Genomic DNA, 19822 nt, shown 5'->3' with positions numbered 1-19822 from the left:
AGTCAGTCAGTGCTGGGCTTGGAAAACAAACCCAGGACAACTCCCTTACCACAAAAGTGGTAAGGGAGTTTGCTGAAAGTAGCAAGTCAAGGAGAAATAGGTAATATATGCAAATAGTAGATAGTTGACAAAAAATAAGGGTGATGGAAGTCAGAAGCACCATACAGCACAGTACAGTACATTGCAGCATCCTCAACATCCCTCTCCACATCTTCCTGAGATTGTAAATACAAAGAGTAGCAAGTACAGTTGAGAAAGAGTTTCCCAAGCTCTCCTGAAGTCATGCTGGAAGAAAATTTGTCTTTGTGAGACCACCTTGTTTCCTCACTAAATTAAACACTGAAATGTTGTTCTACATGCAAATGACAAAGCTGGTTAGGATTGCCTTGTTATCAGACTGCAGATCACTTACCACCACCAATGAAGTTTCTCCCTCAAGGTATTTGAGGACTAATATAAATGATGCAATACAAAGGTATACACTGTTCCTGACTGTGGTAGATCATTAAATAAAGGAAATAAGACAATATTCTACACTTTCACAGAAAGGTTTTAAACGATAGGTGTCTTGTCCATCAAATAAGCAAAGCAGCATTTTCCTAGAAAGAATGAGAAAGAAACCTTTAGAAGAAACACTCAAAGTAAATTAAATTCTTCATCCCTCATCAGTCTATTTGAATGCTTGATCATTTCTCTGTGTGGTAATATTTTATGCCTCTTAGGGTTAGCATTCTAATTCACAGCAAACTCAACTAAACCACAAATCCAAAAGGCTTGTCAAGAAAGTCAGAGAGAATAATTACTGCACAACACACATCAGTAAGTAATTGTTTCTGACATTGTCTCTTCACATGCATTACTTCTGCAACATGAGCCTGCAGGTCAGAGGGAATTCGAAAGAGAAGTATGAGAAAGCATTACCATGAACACTCAAGTAGAACATCACTTGCCCAAAAGGCAGATAAAAACAGCTAGCATTTTGGAACTACAGGATCAATAATTCAAAGATCTAGAAAAACTCTGCTTTATTATTTGCAAGTGGCAGTACTGCCCAAAAAAATCCATGTAAGGTTTTCTTTATATAGCACTTCTCTTGCAGAAGAAACCAAAAAGGAACACACACACACAAAACAAAACAGAAAAGAGCAAAAGAACAGAAAATCTTAAAACTATTCATCTCCGTATGCCTTGCCTTACAGATGTGAAACGCCAATGCTTTTCAAAAAAAAGGTTTTAGAAGTCTGCCTTGTAAACTACATTCTTACGACACATTCTAAACATCATCAGTCTGCTCTGCAACTTCCCCTTCCTCCCACTTTAATTGAGACCCTTACAAATAAGCTGAATCTGTAACCGCATAGTGGAGGATGGGAGAAGGAAGTGTTTCGGGATGTGAGGAAAGATTTTCTAAAGCAAATGTGATAACCACACAGTTGGTGTTATAGAAACTTCACCTAATAAACCCCAACTTCAAATGCAGTGCAGCAAAGCACAGCTGCTTCCCCCTTACATCAGCTCTCCCACTCTTTATTCCACATATCAGCTACCCTAGCACGTCTGCCTCAGTTCCCAAAGAGACAAAAGATCTTTTTTGGCACTCAAACATGGCAAACAACTCGGGCTTCTTGGGAAAAGACAGAGGGGGCAGGGTGCAGTAGAATAAACTGCTATGTGGATTAAAGCGTTCCACATGTGCCAGTGTAAGCCCAGCCAAAAGCTGTCGATACCTAGTGCCCATCCACAGTGACCTGTGTGAGAATAGCGCAGGGTCCAAACCCTGGTGCTGCTGGAGGGGCCTCCATAGAGCCAGTATTTCAGCCAGCAGCCTCAGAGGAGGAATGGAAGTGAAAAGCCTTCCTTCAGCCTTGGAGGGAATGCCCAAGGGAGGAGATGTACTGTTAAGGAACTGTGCAATGCTTGTACTGGTGCCATCTATATTAGGGACGAAGAGAGGCAAAAGGAAAAGGAAGAAAACACTTCAGCTTATGGAGAAATTAAGCAGTGGCTCCTACCAACACAGTTTCTGCAGTGAGTGTTGGCACTATTGCTGCAGCAAAATGTGCTCACACACTGTTTACCCAAGAACAAACAATGCTGTAGAACTTCACTGCAAAACCAGTGTGCTCCAGCCCCAAAATGCATTATTTAATTCCCAAAGATAAATGTCCTAAAGAGGAAAATAAGAAATAAATAAAAAATAAATAAAAAATAGAGACAAATATCAGTCAGAAAGGGCTCTGTGCTTGCTCTTTGTCTCCAGCATTCCCTTCATGCACTCCTGACAAATACCTCTGAGGCAAACTGAAAACCTGCAACTACTTAAGTGTGTCGAACTTGCAGACTAGCACAGGATCCAACAACAACATTACTACAGGAAACTGCTGTACCAATTCTGAACTACTGAGTAGCAGGCATTGCTTGATATATCTGATTAACGCTCTCAGTTACATCATCATACCCATATTTTAAAACACTTCATACATGCTACCAAAAGGCATATATGAAGGTAAGTTGACATCTTAAACCGGAACCAAGCAAAATAGAAAAACAATGACACTTCAATTACTGGCAGAGGGATGAGGTGAGACATTTCTCTTCTACTGGTGAGGAGAAACACTTGCTCTCATGTCAGTTTGTCAGATTAATTTTGAGTGTAGCTAAATAAATACCACACATCGTCACTTAGAATTTCACACACCAGCACTAATAAAGCAGCTAGTGTCTCAGCACACACATGCGTTACTCCTGATCGGTCCCATGATGCTACATCATTGATATACACTGATCTTACCTCAGTGCTGTTGGAAACAAGACGCAAGTAAAAGGTATGGGAGATTAAGGATAATTAAAATAGTATTACATTTCCATAAAGTAAATAGAAAATGAGTATGGATTCTGAAAAGGCACATTACAAGTGCCTATAGGAAGGAGAAAGCCTGGACACAAGCCTTCACTAACATCATTTGCAACCTCCTTCAAGAATGAAGCCCATCATCAGACTGACAAGTCAAAGCGCTAAAACACTGATCTTGGTAAAAGAAACAGGAGTTTACCTATTGAATAGATTCATCTTAGGACCACACATTCTATGATCTGTTCAGACCAGGAAGAACTGCAGAAAGAAATATGGTTGACACACCAATCATTGGCTTTAGTCATCCAGAACATTATTGGGTTCGCTTGCTTTTTTTTTTTAGTTTTTGTTGGGTTTTTTTTGGTTGGTTGGAGTTTTTAGTTCTTGTTTTTTCAATAATCCTGTTTGTAAATCATCATCCTTTTCTTCAGAGATTATAAGCATTTTCCTTTTCCAACTACATCTCCGTGTAATGCTGTTATTCCTGAAATAACTACCACCATCTTTACAATACAGCACTCACTACTATGAAGGCACATGCAGTACTGAAAGTATGGGGTGAGAATACAGCGCCCACGTATTCGTGTCTGAATTTCACGTTATGTGAAGGCAACTTACATGTAAGGAATGCAATAGCAAGTTCATCCACTGCTCTGCCACTGCATAATAAACAAACTACTGGTACGTGGTTGGTAAAAGTTAACGCACCACAGAAAAGGAAAAGAAAACAAAATCTTTAAGAGAAAAAGAATGTGGAATAACAATTCTAACCGTTCAGTGGAGCACAAGTACTACTTTCACCATCCCTCCGTTCTCGTCTAAGCAATTCAACACAGAAGGGATTCCAGCAGAAGGACAAGGCACCACTTTGTTCTCCTCTCCAGGATGCACTCTTCAACAGAGATTAGGAAATCCCAGCATGATGTTGCAGCATTACGAACTGCAACACACAAAGATTGTTGGCAGTTGATCTATTTCATCATTTCCTTTCTGAAGAAGCATATGTCCCAAAATACTGCACAGCACCTAAGAGATATGTCATCACTTCCAGCACCTTGTCATCACTGGGAAACATACCTCAGCCCTCTCCAGTTCAGCACAGAAACGCTGTTGGATGAAGTTTCAGTGAGCTCCAAGCCCCAGGAGCTGTATGTTTGTCTGTGGGTTTGTTCTACCTCCCTCTAGCAAAATTCTGCCTCCTGCTTCTAAGAACACGATCATCATGATGAGAAAACTAGATAACTACCTCACACCTGTGGATAGAAGAGCCCAAGCTACAGAATATATCTTTAGCCCATGCTAACTAGGAAGCCCTACATATGCTATTTTTCACTATATCACAAGTAAGCAAACATCACTTTACACACTGATACAAAACAATATGCGTGTATACATTTAGCATCAACTGCACATTTTCCGCCACTCAGGAAAAAAAAAAATCATGGCTGTACTGTTTAGCAAGCTTCCAACGCACAAAGGAGAAAGGCTATCACAGGTGTCTGCTCCAGCAGGAGCCAGACTGAGCATCAATCCTCACTCTTAGGCTCCACCGACAAGCCCGCAAGGAGGCCACATTACGAACAGCACGGCTGAGGACCTGGAATGCCCACAGCCTCTCCTGCCCGGTGCCCTGCAGGCAGCACCCGGTGCCCGCAGCGCCCGGCAGCTCCCCGCTCCCTGCGGCGGGGCGGCGATGACATCATGCCGTGCCGGCTGCACACCGCAGCCCTGGTGCAGGGGAGCCCCGCGGGGACTCGCAGCCTCAGCCGGCAGCCGGGGCTGCTGCCGCTCTCCCAACAATGGACGCTTCGGAAGCAGATTGTCTCAAGAGGGCAAGGATTCAGGTCCTATTTTTCAGCACAGAAATAATAACAAAAAAAAAAAACAAAAAACCAGCCGCACAAAAAGCCCCACTCCACAATAAGCCTTTCATTCAAACAAGAAAACCTTCCAGGAAGTACAGTGTTTCAAAGCCTGACCCAAAACCCACTGAAACCAACAGAGGCCCTTTGCACGTGTATCAGTGGGCAAAGGAGGAGGCTATAACCTAAAAGATGATTTAGAAAGCATTATCAGTGCCACTGCTGTGCATTATTAATAATGCAACAAACTCAGCAAAACACACTGGAATTCTGGCTAGCTCTTCTGTTGGGACGTTATCAACTTCTTCTCCTCATTCCTCCCTCTTCTTTTTTATTCTTAACCTGCTCCTCAAACACGCACAGACCAGCCTCCCACAGCACAGCACACACCTCTTATCACCAGCAGCACCATCAGATGGGGCAAAAGCGGAGTGCAAGGTATCTCACACTACAGCACTATAAGCTCTAGGTGCAATCCTTAACAGGGAAAGCAAATACAGAACACCATGCTCCAGCCCTCGCAACTGCAGATTCAAACAGAATTACTAAAAAAAAGGCACTGATCTCTTTTTCAGATCCCTGTTTGATAGCCAGCTCAAAGGAACACCATGTTTTTGCATTTCATTATGTGAGTTATTCACGTGCCCACTGAGATCAGAGACTACCAGCAAGTGTGCCATGCACTATGTTACACAAATAGGCACGTAGTAAATGAGTTATGACATTCATATTACAAACTGTTTTTAATCTAGAAACTTTGCTCACTTATGATTTAATTCAGACAATGGAATGACCTACATCCTTCAAGGAAGTTATGTTGCATTTTGTTCTATTTCTTACATTGAGTTGCTGGTGTAATTTAAAAGGCCATTAAAGTGCAGACCATTACACTGCATAGGATCCTCAAACAGTAGCCTGCAGCTACTGTAACATACAGAGTGGTAGAGGTAAGGTCCCGCTCAGCATCATGAACTGAGGAGAAATCACCTTTCAAGTCACTAAAAGAAGAAAGTTATCATCACGGCCCAAAATGTGCAGAGTTCATTTTTTCATCAATTCAAATCAAATCATTTTCATCAATCGCAAGAGATGAGTTCCATAACATATATTTCACCCTACGAGAAACAGGCATTAATTCAGACAGCGCTTTTAAGACAGATGCAAAACAAACATGTAGTACAAAACCAAGTTAGTTAAACAAATAAACACGGTACAATCAAGGCAGTTAAACTACCAACCAACCAGACATATCATCAGTGGTACTGAGCTCGCACATACAACCAAGCACCAAGGCCAAGTTTTCGCCATGGCAATGGTTCACCTTTCTGAACACTCAGCAACCCAACGCACTTGCAGCCCGTGCGGCGAGGCCAAGGCTGACCCCAGGCACAGCCACAACAAAGGGCAAATGGGCAGCCCCAAAGCAGGGCTTTGGCACCGTGCTGCAGGGCGCTGCTGGCCCCAAACACACACATGTAGCACGTTCTCTAACAAAAGCCAATCGTTCTTAACACTACTTCTGTTAGGCGCTGCAGGAAGAGAATCTGTATCCCACGTAGAATCAAAAAATAGAACACAGCAAGTAAAACAACTGTTACTTTCTCCCTAAAATCCAATTCCTCGTTACCAGAGCGCTCCTAGAGCTCAGGTTCCTCACCAAAAGTTGGTGCGTGCCACCACACTCCGGGAAGAGCGCGGCAGATCGCTGCCGAGGCCGAGACGGTCGCAGATAACGAGTCCCCCAACCCCTCTCCTTGCACCCCTGCTTTCCCCACGCCGTTGGGAAGCGGCACTCGGTCGCGTTCCGCACGAAGTTCCGCACGCTCCCGCGGGCACTGCCGCGTTCCGAGCAGCCCCGCGGCTCCCAGGGCACCGCCGCCCGGACCGGGGGGCGCCCAAACCGGAGCCTCGCACCGGCCCCCGCCCGGTGTCGCTGCTCCCGCCGCGCCCGGGGCCGCGCGACGCGGCGCCGACGGCCGCGGGTGGAGAACGGCGGGGCGGTCGCCCGCCTGCTGCGTCCCGGTATCGGCCACCGCCCCCCGCCCGCGGTCACTCACCGGAGAGCTCGTCCGGCTCCAGACCGGTCTCGGTGTCCAGCCCACAGATCACGAAGTAGTCGGCGAAGCGGCCGGGTGCCGAGGAGCCGCCCCCGCTGCCGCCGCTCATGCTGGAGCCCGAGGGGTGCGCGGGGCTCAGGGGCTGCAGGGCCGGGCGGCGGCGGGCGGCGGGGCTGCGCCAGCTGCGCCAGCTGCGGCGGCCGCCTCCATGATGGAGCGGAGCGGGCAGCGCCGCGCGGCATTGTGGGTACGGCCCCCAGCTGTTACCGCGGGGGGGGGGAGGGCGGCGCGGGCCGAGGGACCGCAATGCTGCGCTTGCGTACTGAGCTCGGGGGTGACGTTATGCTGCTGGGCCCGGAGGGGCTGGGGGAGCGGGTTGGGGTGCGAGGCGCGCGGTGGCGCCGTGAGGAGCTGCGAGGGGTGGGAAATGTGACTCAGCCCCGCGGGACGGCGGCTGAGCGGCTGTCGCAAGTACTCTCCCCAGGCACCAGGGGACGTGTTGTTTTCTGCTGCCACAGACATAACTGCTAACAGTTGCGTTTGCACAGCTGAGTGCAAGAAATCTTGCCCCACAAACATTTCCTTAGGAACAGGGGACAAAGAACGAGAATGACTCAGGCCGAGGGACTCGGCACGCGTGCCGCGCTGTGCGATGAGAGCATGTCTTAACGCCGAGGGACCTGGGATCGCCTCACCGCGCTACAATTAGCGCCGAGCGGCTCCCCTTCCTCTCCTCACCTCAGCCGGCTCTCCGGCGGTGCCTTTCACATCACGCGTCTTCCCTGTGTCCTCTTCACTTTCCCCTTCAGCACGGCTTATAAGAGGAGAAAACATTCGCCAGTCTTTTAGGATTATCGTCTTTAAAATGACATCCATGATGCTGAATGAATCGAGTTAACAGCCTGACACGCACGTGAAACTGCACGGTGGAGGCCACGCTGCAAAGACACAGCGAGTTCGTAATGCTGTGTGGGCATCGGAGACAGCAGTAAGACGGCTCTGCCAGACTCCGCAGCGATCTGCAGCACAATTACCTGGGCTCTTAAGCCATCTTTCCCAGAGAACTGCAGAGAGCTTTTCCATCCTTCTGGGAAACGGGAAAAGCCGTGAGAAGAACTGGTATTATTAGGATTTGCTTGATTAAGACTGTATAGGCCGCAGAATGGGTTATCAATGAATGAAAGTATTGCTAAGGTTTGACTGACAGCTCTGACAGTTCAATTTTAAACCGCTAGTGAGCCTGGGGGAGAGATTTCAATAAAGACAGAAAGATAATTAGATGCAGTAATAGGAAGTCTCAACTCCAGAGCGAGCACATCCATTCAGACCACACTGAGCATGCCTTGTGGTGTGAGGAAGACAGCAGCGAGAACAGAACTAGCTAAATCTGCTTGCTCCTATTCTGCTACATTTGCTAGGCATTTTATGCAGGTTTTACTCCTTGGTCTGCTTTTGACCTGACAAAGGACAAAGGTTCAGAGTGTGATAACATTCATTTCTGTAGTTTAACTCCTAGAAATATAACACTGATGTGCAGGAATGTGTCCAAAGAAGGGCACCAAAGCTGTTATAAGTCTAGAGAAGAAGGCTTACAAGGAGCAGCTGAAGGAACTGAGGTTATTTAGCCTAGAGAAAAAGAGGCTCAGGGGAGTCCTTGTCGCTCTTTCCTACATCAAAGGAGACTGTAAGTAAGGTGGTGGGTCAGCCTCTTCTCCCAAACTATGGGACAAGAAAAAAAATGACCTTGAGTTCATGCCAGAAGAGGTTTGGATTGAACATCAGGAAAAAAAAAAGAAAAAAAAAAATCAGGAAAGGGTTGTGAAGCATTGGAACAGGCTGCCCAGGGAAGAAGTTGAGACACCGTCCCTGAAGGTATTTAGAATAGGTGTAGTTGTAGTACTCAGAAGCATGGTTTAGTAGTAGACAGTGCTGGAAAACCAAGGAAGTGCCACAAGTGTTTTGGGTTTGTTTTGTCAAATAAGAGTGAAATGGGGAAATAAAACATGTTCCTGCCCACATCACATGCTCCAGCCATGTATTTAGGAGATTAGCTAGTAAAGGTAGACAGGCCAGAAAGTAGGCAAATTGCTGGAAATGCAGTTGAATAGCAGTATTTAACAGAACCCACACCTTGCTATACAACGTGGTAAAGGACAGACAAATATTTTTCAAAAGGAGAGTCTCAAACTAAAAAATTCAGATTTGCTTTCAATAGATACAAGAAAAGAACAGGGAAGCAGGTACAAGAATTTGAATCAATAAAAGGTTAATTGATCAAAAGTCACTGTAATTTTTTGCTGTGAAAGGCTCATTTATAATTTGTCAGTTAAGGTCTCTGCTTTCTTAATCTTTCTTAATTCTAGGCATTTCCTAGATGCATTCAAACAGCTAGAGCTCTGTCTTCTCATTTTGCCAGTGACAACCTCTTTCCTATTGCATCTTCCTGATCATCTCATTTCTGAAGTTTCGTTTGCCTAGTGAACACCGTGTCTCTAACACTTAATTCAAAGGCTAGCAGCTTTCATTTCTCAGTATTCTTGACCCATGTTCCACAGGTAAAACCTAAAACACAACCATTTTGCCAGTGAACTTTGCAGACTGACTATGTCCTCAAGTGAGGCAACACTTTCAATGACACTGAGAATTTTTGAAAGTGTTCTGCCTGATGTTTACTAAATTAAGTGTCTTAAATCTGTGGAAATTACATTTACCAGAGAATCACAATAACATATTAGCAAGTAGGAAGTGATTTAAAAGATTCACTGCCTTTGGCAAGACTGGCTGTTGGCTCAGTTGCTGTTTTCAAACAAAGACAAAGGCTGGGATTTTCAAGCTCAAGCCTTAAGTTGTAGGACAAAAAACCAAGTTAGTTATTTTAAAGAGAAGGAATGTGAACATAACTTGGTTACTCCTCATACTAGTTAATTTGGACTTACTTTACCAACAATCATGATTACTGGAGGAGTTTGTTTAATAAGCAGATTAAAAAAAAAAAAAAAAAAAAAAAGAAGGGGCAAATTACTGTTTCACTCAACTCTTCTCAGAGAAATGTAAAGTCTAAAATAGAGCACCAGCTCTTTTTCTGTGCAACCATTTCCCAAGATGAGGTAAGCTCAAAAAGATAAGGGTGTTCTTCATCTTTTGCGTCAGCAGTACTTCACATGACAGAATAACATTAATTTCTCATAGCAAGTTATAAAGTTAGAATACCTGTTCAAACTCCTCTGTAAAACCAAATCATAACTTATGCATTAATAAGGGAAGTACATCAGATGAGATTTGCTAGGTATTTTAGATGTCTTTTCAGTCTAATCAACAGTTCTGTTTATAAAACTGACTTCACGTGGTGTCTTCTAGGAGATTTGTGCCTGTGCAAGTCATGTTTGTTAAACTCAGTAGGCAAGAAAAACAAACACTCCAATGTTATTACACAGGAAACAGCTCAGGGAGATGGAGGCCCACTCTCTTCATGGTTAGTGCTCTGGTCAATGCAGCAGTTGACTGCTCCCCAAGGGATGAATTACTGCTTTCTGTAATAACTGTAGCTTTCTGTACCTGCAGTACCTGCTGGGTATTTCTGTCCTTGCCCAGCTGCTACTTCAAGATCAATTTTCTATACAATTGAAAAAAAAAAAAACCAGAAAAAAACCCTCCATAAAACAGACATAACATTAAAGGAAGGTGAATGAAGCTATAACAACCTCAACTTGTTAATCTCCCATCAGGAATTCACAGCAGAAAAACTACATTACGTAAATGCTTCTATTTGAGGAGATGAAATGAGCTAAACTGCCTTATACTGCAAAGTATAAAAACCTGCAAAGATTATTGTTGTACATAAAGAAATAACGTCCAGACAGAAGGAAGTAAGGTTTATCCAGGTGTTCTGAAATAAAGATACAAACGGAATGAATCCCATCCACAGACATGCTCATCAGTTCAGTTTAATTTTTCAAGTCATTAAAAAAAATTCCACTTCAAAGGAACTCACCCCTTTTAAATAGATTCATTAAAAATTTAGTTTAGTGGAAAGTTCGGCATATTTCATCATACTCAAAAAATACAGTATTTCAAATTTAATATAATAGCTTTATTATCAAATGGCAAGAGGCATTTCGTAAGGATGTCATGCAGATATAATTTACATAAAATTCCAGAAGATGAACAGGTCAAAGTCAGGTCACCTCCAATTTTTCGTAGTTTAACTCAACTACACCTTCCTGATTTGCCAGTTTACTTCTGGTAGATGCTATGGCTATCTTGCAGACTACTGGCTGCATTCCACAAAGACTGGAGTGGTACCTTACTCCACAACACAGCACTTCTCTGCCTTTTCTCAACTACTTCAGTAGTCCTCATAGGATGGGGAACTGCCTGAGCATTGGAAGCTGAAGATAAACATGGAAGGGGTAGGTTTAAGAAAAAAAAAAAAAAAAAAAAAGCTAAGGTTTTGTAAAAGGAAATAACCTTCTTTTCATCCTTTTTAAGGTTTTAAGGCTTTTAGCCACCATGTTGGGAACTTTCCCTACAGCTGAAACAGATTTTTCATGATCCCATCTACACAGTGAAACAAACATAACTCAATAAAAGTGCCAAGTGATAGCATGATTCATTCAAAATGAAGTTCTTTCCTTCTTTAGTGTCAAGGTTCCACCAAAGCATTAATTTTATATAGTGTTGAAGGAATTCTACAACAGCATCTGTTAATGACAAAAATTGAGGCAATTTCAGAAAAGCCACTGGGCAACATGTAATTTATTCTGAGTTAAGCTGCATGAAAAATTAACTCTGCAGATGAATGGGCTGTAAATCTACAGCTATTTCACACTCAGTAGTCCAGTGGCACTTGGCTCACAACAGCTACTATTTATTACGGAACAAATCCTCTAGGTAGATGAGCTCTGAGATTAGAATCACAGCAATTAAAAAAAAAAAATCATTAAGTTTTAAATGACAACGAAGTATATTTTTAGAGTAAATTCTAAATAAGAAAACAACTCCTGAAGCTAAATGCTTACAATAAATTTGTAAACAGAAGTTACCTATATAAAACCCAGATTTAAATAAAAGACAGTAATAGTTCATCAGTATTTACTATATATTTACACATAATACTGCAATAAAATTGAGTCAATCAACATTATGTTACAAAAAGAACAAAATTCTTTAAAAAGGTACCAGTACCTTTCACATTATCCCATTTAGGGAACTATTCTCTTACAACTCAAATGATCTATTGCATGATGAGTTAACATGAGGACACAGACAAGTAAACCCTTGAACTAGAGATATGCTAACATGCCAACTCGTGTTTCAGCAAGGTACTTCAGGGGCAGAAACTTAAAGCCTATAAGCAGCACTGGTTGCAGTAGGATAAACTTAAACGCACCCAAGTTCCTTGCTGATCAGGGCCTCATTTTACAGGATTCCACTGACAGTACAACAGACTACAAGTTCTAACCATACAAGGCGAGGTACCACATACCTCATTTAGTGAATAGTTCTATGCATATTTTTAAAGATAAACTGTAGCTGGTTGTCCACTGCCACTTACCGACTCGCCAGAAAATGGAATCATCCTTCTGATCTCATGTATGTTCACCAAATTCTGTTACTTGATGCTCTGAAGAGTATTGGGAACCAGCTATTTTACAAGAACTGCACCAATTTACGTACCTGATGCTCCTAGCCAATTGTGCTACAATGAAAAACTGTATATTCTTTGTATGATGCTTGAGAAACGTTAGTAATACGCTAAACTTACACATCCTTAATTCACTTGAAGTTAAAGTTTTATATAAATATGATCATTTTCTTGAATTTGCAGGATAAATGTATGCAAGTGAAATTATTGGCAAGATGAACGTTAAAAAAGTTACATTTAGAACATCAGCTGGGCACAGTAAGAATTCTAGCTCCTCTTACATTCCCTCCCAAAGAAAAAAATCAGAATATGAGACAGAATGATCTGACACTTTGCCTTTGTTAATCCAGTTAGTAAAGCAGATGTAGGTTCAAGTATTTAAATCCATACAGCACTAATAGAAGTAAACAATCAGGATGAACGTATTATCGCAGTCAGTCACACAACTATTCAGAAAAAATAAGTCTGAGTGAGCACCGTTATTCTATTATGCTATTATTTTGGAATTCCAGAAAGAAAAAAATGTTGATGAGAGGTGTGCTCAGATCAGATCACATTCAAGGCTACAGAAATGTTGACAATGTTACAAAATCTGAGCAAATAATTAAGGGATTTTTTTTTTTCTTGCAAGTTTTAGAAAGCAATCTGTAGCTCATGTCTACATTACAACTTCTGCTCTGTGTATTATCAGAGCAAAACATCTGTTTTCAGTTCCCTCATCCTGAGGGCCACACACACCATCCTCACTCCCCAGAGCAGAACACTGATGGTTTGGTTTCAAACTGTCCGCAGTACATTTCTGAACACAGTTCTCCCAGGCCACGTGTTCATCAACGTGTCTTCAAATTCCTACCATCACAAGCTTCCCTTTAAAACGCTTACGAGCCAATAGAAAAGCAAATATACAAATATCAGAAGTGCCAATCCTGAGATGAAACATGGGAAATTCGGGTTCAGTTTGATCATTACTCAAACTTCTGTTTCAGTTTCTTCTGGAAGAGAGCTGGTAGGATGGAGAGGATGGCTAGAATCATGAGAACAAAAAGAGAGTTCCAGGAAACAGCTTCCCCTGCTGTTGTAAGTTGGTATAGTGTTGTTCCTGCCTTAATGGCTACAAAAGATGGCGGTGCCACACCTGGAAGGAAAAAGTAGAAGGCAGGATAAGTAAGAAAGAAAATGCAGCTTTGTGGAAAGAAAAAAAAAAACAAATCATAAATTAATCATCCAAACTTTAACATCAAAACCATCAAAAAACTTTGCTTACTTCTTGCTTTTTGTTTTGTTTGTTTATTTTTTTAAACAGCAGTACATACAAACATAAAACTCAAAGACAATCCCGTATCAAAACCTGTTTTTGCTGTTTTTCATACTACATAATGCCAATTAAAGCACCGAAGACAATATATATATTTATGTGCCTATGCTAGACTGTGCAGATTCCAAGGTGTCTCTACCGATCAGTTTTAGTTACAGCTATAGAAAAAGTTTGTTATCTAGAATAAGTTGTTTTCTAACCCAATTAAAAAGACAACACTACATGCTTAGCACTATTTGTTTGTTATGAATTCACTCTTAGGAAGAGATATCATGATAAATAAAACACATACAAAGGAGAGGAACAATCCCTCAGATCAAACCCCTCACATGAGCACGCTGAAGTAGAACAATACAGATTATTACTAGAGAAGTTTTTACACAATGCACATTCCCTTAAGTAATCAGCCTGGGTTTGTAATGCCTCATCTATTGCATTGGATTAAACTTGAAGACTAAAGTCTTCTGATGGTGTAAGCTCCACCCTTGATATAACACAATATCCTCGTGTAATCTTTTAGCTGTCCAGTAGGTGGTGATCTCCACTGAACAATGCAGAAAGAAAAGCAAATAAAGGTCCTTCTGGTAACCCAAACTGTAGCTGACTAGTCAGAATTCTTACCTAGAAAAGTGCCAATGAAAAATACTTTTAACGGCACATTTATTACAGGAGATGTTATATTGATAAACCAATTAGGAAGAAACGGTGTTATTCTCAAAAATATTATGTAGTTGATGAGGTGTTCTCTGTGACGCTCAACCTAAAAAGGAAAGAAAGAAAAAAATCAATTAAGTCTATGCATCAAAAATAAATCGATTTTACTATTAAGTACTTAAGATGCTTTGTGCAATTTTTGTAGAAATTCAGAAGTTGCAAACAGATCAGTTGAAAGATGACTCAAGAGTCAGCCATTGGTGAATCACTATTACAAAGTACCATAGTTTGTCTGGAAATACCAGTCCATGGTAAAGCGTGGCGATGGTGTGCCTGAATCAGCTCACAAGTAATTCACCACAGCAGTAGGTCTCATTCTGAGATTAGCTCAGTAATCTTCCCCTAATTGCAGTCCAATCAACACTACTATCTTGTCATCCTGCTCCTTAAGCCTCTGCAGAACTAGCAATGAAGTTTGATCCTCATCACATTCTGTCCTAAACTGTAATCAAACCTAAGAAACAGTTGCATTCCTAGCCTGAAAGCTTACTCTGGCCATGGGTACGAAGCTGATAGCCGTTGCCAGAAGTCTTTAAGACTGGCCTGTCTGCCCTTTCTTTGTAAAGCCTAGGATTAACACCACCCAGGAGCAACCACAATAGTCTACATTTTACTTACAGTCCATTACACCACCCTCAAGTCTATCCCAGCTCCTTGTACCAGGGCTACGCCAAAGCCTCTTCTGCTCCCAGACTGACTTTAGCATATCATCCAGGAAGTAACGGCACGCTGTCAGAAAGGGAATAGAATCCATTCCTTGTAGGTGTGTGAGCACAATACCTCTGATCTTCCACCCTATTCTACACGTTTTTTTATCAGAAGACTCAGCCTATCTAGGAACTTTACCTGTTCTGACCACTTCACTGCTTTTTCCGTTAAGTATTTGTATACAACAGGTCGTCCCACTAAGTATGAAAGCATGTAGCAGAACGAAGCTCCAAGTCCTGAACACTGAAAAAAGAAAACATAAAAACCAACTAATTGGCAGAAAAGCTCTGATTAATAGTAGCCCTGTGTCCCTGCAATTACACTGTCTGGATACAGGCTGCTTCTATGCGGTCCTCTACTAATGAGGAAGAGCTCTGTGCTCCTGTTTCCTAAGAAACTGTCTTGTTGACACAAGACAGTTCCTTTAATTCCAAGGCATTTTTATCAGTATTGACACAATATTGTAGCCAATGCTGATTACTTATCAGTTATTATTGTTTCTGTACTTTCAAGACTCTGAACAATGAAAGATCTGCAGGAAAAAAAAGAGCACAATAGCATTTACAAGAGATTCAAACTTGATAATTCATCACCTTAGTCCTCCCTATACCTACTAATTCATGCAGTTCTTAATTACTAAGGCTCACTATGACATCTTCTGAAGATTGTCAGCAGCATTTCCTAAGTTAAACTTCTGGGGTAACTAAGCCAATTTAAGGAAAAGTAAGTTTTGCAGTGCATGAATAAGAACGCAGTACTTAAGTTCTGGAATTACAGGCACATTCTGGTGGATGCTAAACATTTGAAACAAAGGCAATTCTCCTGCTAGTTAACACTCAGATGCCTCCATTATTAATAAAACTTGGACAAATAGTTGTTCGGATCATCACCCAGTGCTGCAGTGAGTTTTATGGGTAACATCCTTCTTAATGAAGCTTAACGAGAACTCATTTATTGTCTGGAGACTCACAGATTTATTCAGCTTGTGATTGTTTCAAACGAAAAAAAAAAAAAAAAAGGGATAAAAACACACACCCTTACAGACTGTTTTCCATACTTACCAGACAAACAAGAAATAAGGCCAGTGGAAAGGGATAAAGAAACCCCGACAGGATACTGAGAAATATAGACCCAGGGATAGCAAATGTTTGCAAGCTGGATGCATCTTAGTTAAGGAAGTCTGTTTACTGTTAATTTCATAACAACGTCAGCATATCAGCATATATACCACAATCCAGAAAAGCATAAGTACATACAAATATGTATGGCCTCAAAAGATCTTTGTATCAAAATACTTTTGCAGAGTAGCACAAACAACCCAACCAAAGGAATAGATACATCACTGACAGGTACAAAAATAAATCAATAAATGTATAAAAGATGTAGTGCACTTCTCTTCATCTTTGACACTGGAGCTTTACTGTAAGATAAGAGGAAACACAGTTGTAATTTTACATTGTTGACTAACGATAAGCAGATTCCAGCCACTCTGAAGAGGTCACAGAGACCTACATCTACTGCAAACTTCTTGGAACTGACCAAAATTCTAAAAGTCAAAGAGCATTCCTTTATATCAAGTCCATTACAGCAACACAGCCTTTTCTAAGTGTCAAAGGTTCTGAGATCATTGTAGCAAGCTCATCAACTAAACAATCTGTCACTAAGATAGCCACATCAGCTGCTACCATAGTTCAATAAAAGGCCAAATCTGTTCTACTTATCAACTAATATTTTGGCTTTCTTCAAATATAATCTATTATCTGAGAACTAATCTTAAAAGCAATGGGCTAGAAGATAATTACTACTGATACATCCAATGATGATTTTGCTCAGCTACAGAAACCCTACTGCAACAGATCCCCTATAAAGCTTTTTCAGCCTTCTCAAAGTTATTAACCTTAAGTTAAGTGTTCCAGTTAAGAGTGTGTTTAATAATTCACATATTCAGCATTTGGAGAAAAAATGTTAACACAACAGATAGCCTTTGTGTCTCACTAGGCAGGAAGTACTTCAGAAATCTAGCTCTTTCAAATGAAGAAATTATTTTTGTGTTTTTCGTTGGGGCTTCTTTTTTTTTTTTTTTTTTTTAATGCTCACTGCAGAGATAAAAGGCAACTTTAAAATGAGAATTCTTCCTTTGAGAAATGATTTAAGAACTTCTGCAACTCTTAGGCAACACTTTTTGATGTCTAAAGGAAGACAAATTCAGACATTTCTGTCCGGCAATTCAGTTTGATTTAAAGACAGCATATCACTGAATTAAGACCAAGACTCTCAAGTTAAAGACTCTCAAGTTAAAATACTGTCCACAATAGATAAAGTACAGATGAAGCTGAAAGCAAATCTTAATCAAATTATACACATATTCACATGTAGTAAACAGCACACGTTGTTCTTTCTACTTACTCCTTTCTTACAATCTAATAAGCATAGTGAAACATACATGTAAGGTTTTGGTTTGTTTTCAAAAGTTCAAAGGTTCTGGAACTTGTCCTATTAACATACCTTCAAGTATTACCCTCCTTCTCCCTAGATCAAGAAGTTTATAGGCAAATTTGTATTTTTCATTTCTCTTTCAGAGAGAAAAAAATATATTTTCATATCAGAGAAAGGATACAAAACATATGTGGCAAAATAAGCCACTAATACTTGAACATAAAATGTGTCTTTGTATTTGGACAGGACTTTTCCCAAGGCCTTTGCATCATCCATATCTCTTGGAATCTTTATACATTTTCCTTCTTCTCTGGAAGAAAAGAAAGCAGGAATGGTATGAGGTATATTTAAACAGTATAATGAAATTACTGTTGAATACATAGATAATTAAATATATAAGATCACTGAATTACAACCCACACACAAAACGCATCACTACTTTTGTGGTAAGACTCTTTCATGAACCTATCTACTTATGCTTTCTTGAATTAAGAGAAATCCTCCATTTCAAATACTTGTTGGCTGTATTTTCTACTCACTACAATACGTCGCTTTATTTCCAGCATTATTTTCTCTCCCAAGTACTGATTAAAAATAAATCATCACTCCAACCTGACCTTTGACAACTGAACAGCAGTCAGCGTTTCAGCCAAAACCAACTGCAACTGCCTTAATGCTAAGGCCACAACATTTGAAGTGCCGCAAGAGCGGCGGAGGGTCACCTCCCAAGCAAACAAAGCTTTAAGAGTGAAATCTTATGTCACACCTTAATCTGGTGCAACCCTGTGCAGCACAGTTGAGTGTCCTCTCTTCCTCTTTATCAGACTCAGTGACTGGACTGTTGAAACTGAACTTGTTGAGCAAGTTCATCACACAGAAAATTAACTACTAAAAGAAAGAAAGCTGTAAGCTGTAGGACAAGCAGGCTTCTATCTTGCCCAATGATTTACAGCTCTAGCCAAGCATGTTTTTTATCTCAGCTGAGGAAGGTTAAGAACAGAGTTGCCATTGCTAAAGGAACAAGTGGTAACTTTCTAAAGTGTGCAAACTCAAGTGTACAACAGAAACCCTAGGTCAAGCACAACTCCCCTGCGTTCAAAGAGATCCTGCCCACTACTGTGTATTCCAGTAACACATTTTGTATTCTGACATTCTAAATCATACATTCAAGCCCCCTTTAAAAACACTTAAAATGTCTGTAAGTAACTTATAACAGTTAAAATGCCATTGAACCACACATAGGCTCCCTTGCAATTTGATACTGACTGAAAAACAGGGAAGTTTGCTTTCCTGGCATACTTACTCACTGAGCTGTGGGAAATTTTTATATACCAGAAACATAAGGAAAGCAGCTATTGTGAAGACGGACACCAAAATCAGAAGGGACGTTCGAGCAGATCCGCCTTCTGCCTGAGCTTTTCCTGGAATTAGAAACAAAGTTAACAATTATTATTTAAATCCAGTAGTTACGCTTTGAGGAAGCGTCAAGGCGACCACCCGACCCGCCGCCGCTTCAAAACGCGCGGACACGATAGCGGAACACGAGGAAGCAGAGCCGGCCGCTGAGCCCGCAGCCGCGCCCGGCTCGGAGCTGAGCGCAGCCACCCGCGCGCCGCGAGGTCAGGCTGACCCGCCGAGGCCGAGGCGCCGCACCCGCCGGCCCGCGAGCGCCCCAGCATTCTCGCTGCCCGGCCGGCAGGCGCGCACCGCCACCCCGACCGCGCTCGGCTGCGCGCCCGTCCACGCTGACCTTCCAGGAGCCGCTGGTGCCGGGCGCTCTCCGCCGCCGCCGCCGCTCGCCTCTGCGCCATTGCTCCGCGCTACTCGCGCCCGGCGGACCGGGCACGGCGCAGGCCTCGCCACCAACCAGGGAGCGGGAGGAAGAAGGCGGGCTCGGGCCGCTCCTCCTCACCCCACCGGGTCGCGCTCCCGCCTCGCCGCCGCAAGGCGCATGCGCTGCCTGGGAAGCGCGGAGCGGCGTGGCGTGGCGCGCTTCTGCGCTGTGCGGTGTGGAGAGTGTGGGGGGGGGGGGCAGAGCGGGAAGCGGCGTGATGCCGCCTTGAGGGAGACGCGGGCGGACACACAAAGAGCTCGCCTTTGTTGCTACAATGTACAGAAAACACGAGTGTAGCCGTGCAGGCGTCTCCAGGAAATGGATGATTCACCCAAACCATCAGTTGTGATCCAACTCCTATTTAATTTTGGTGCACTGATTTGGACCGTGGGGCGTGA

At 42.3% G+C, this 19822-nt stretch overlaps 2 protein-coding genes across 3 annotated transcripts in view; both read right to left on the bottom strand.

Annotated features, from left to right (window-relative positions):
- Nucleotides 1–6889, bottom strand: part of DENND5A (DENN domain containing 5A) — a 59192-nt gene extending 52303 nt beyond the window's left edge. For both annotated transcript variants that reach the window (XM_042814785.1, XM_042814784.1), the window contains exon 1: nt 6774–6889. In XM_042814785.1, the coding sequence (XP_042670719.1) occupies nt 6774–6882 (109 nt within the window). In that variant the 5' untranslated portion in view covers nt 6883–6889. The remainder of the gene's footprint in view (nt 1–6773) is intronic.
- Nucleotides 6890–10686: 3797 nt separating this feature from the next.
- On the bottom strand, nt 10687–19401 carry TMEM41B (transmembrane protein 41B). Its single transcript, XM_042814801.1, has 7 exons — nt 19341–19401; nt 18894–19011; nt 17772–17900; nt 16216–16309; nt 15293–15397; nt 14354–14492; nt 10687–13552 (listed from the first exon to the last, which is right to left on the bottom strand). Exons 1-7 carry the CDS (start codon nt 19399–19401, stop codon nt 13383–13385), a joined length of 816 nt encoding a protein of 271 aa, XP_042670735.1. The 3' UTR covers nt 10687–13382.
- Between the last annotated feature and the right edge of the window lie 421 nt (nt 19402–19822).

This window comes from Centrocercus urophasianus, unplaced genomic scaffold (assembly GCF_019232065.1).
Source record: "Centrocercus urophasianus isolate 14NV4802_14NV808 unplaced genomic scaffold, USGS_Curo_1.0 seq_14, whole genome shotgun sequence".
Taxonomy (NCBI): domain Eukaryota; kingdom Metazoa; phylum Chordata; class Aves; order Galliformes; family Phasianidae; genus Centrocercus; species Centrocercus urophasianus.
The sequence above is the reverse complement of the archived record's forward strand: the minus strand, read 5'-3'. Positions and strand labels throughout refer to the sequence as shown.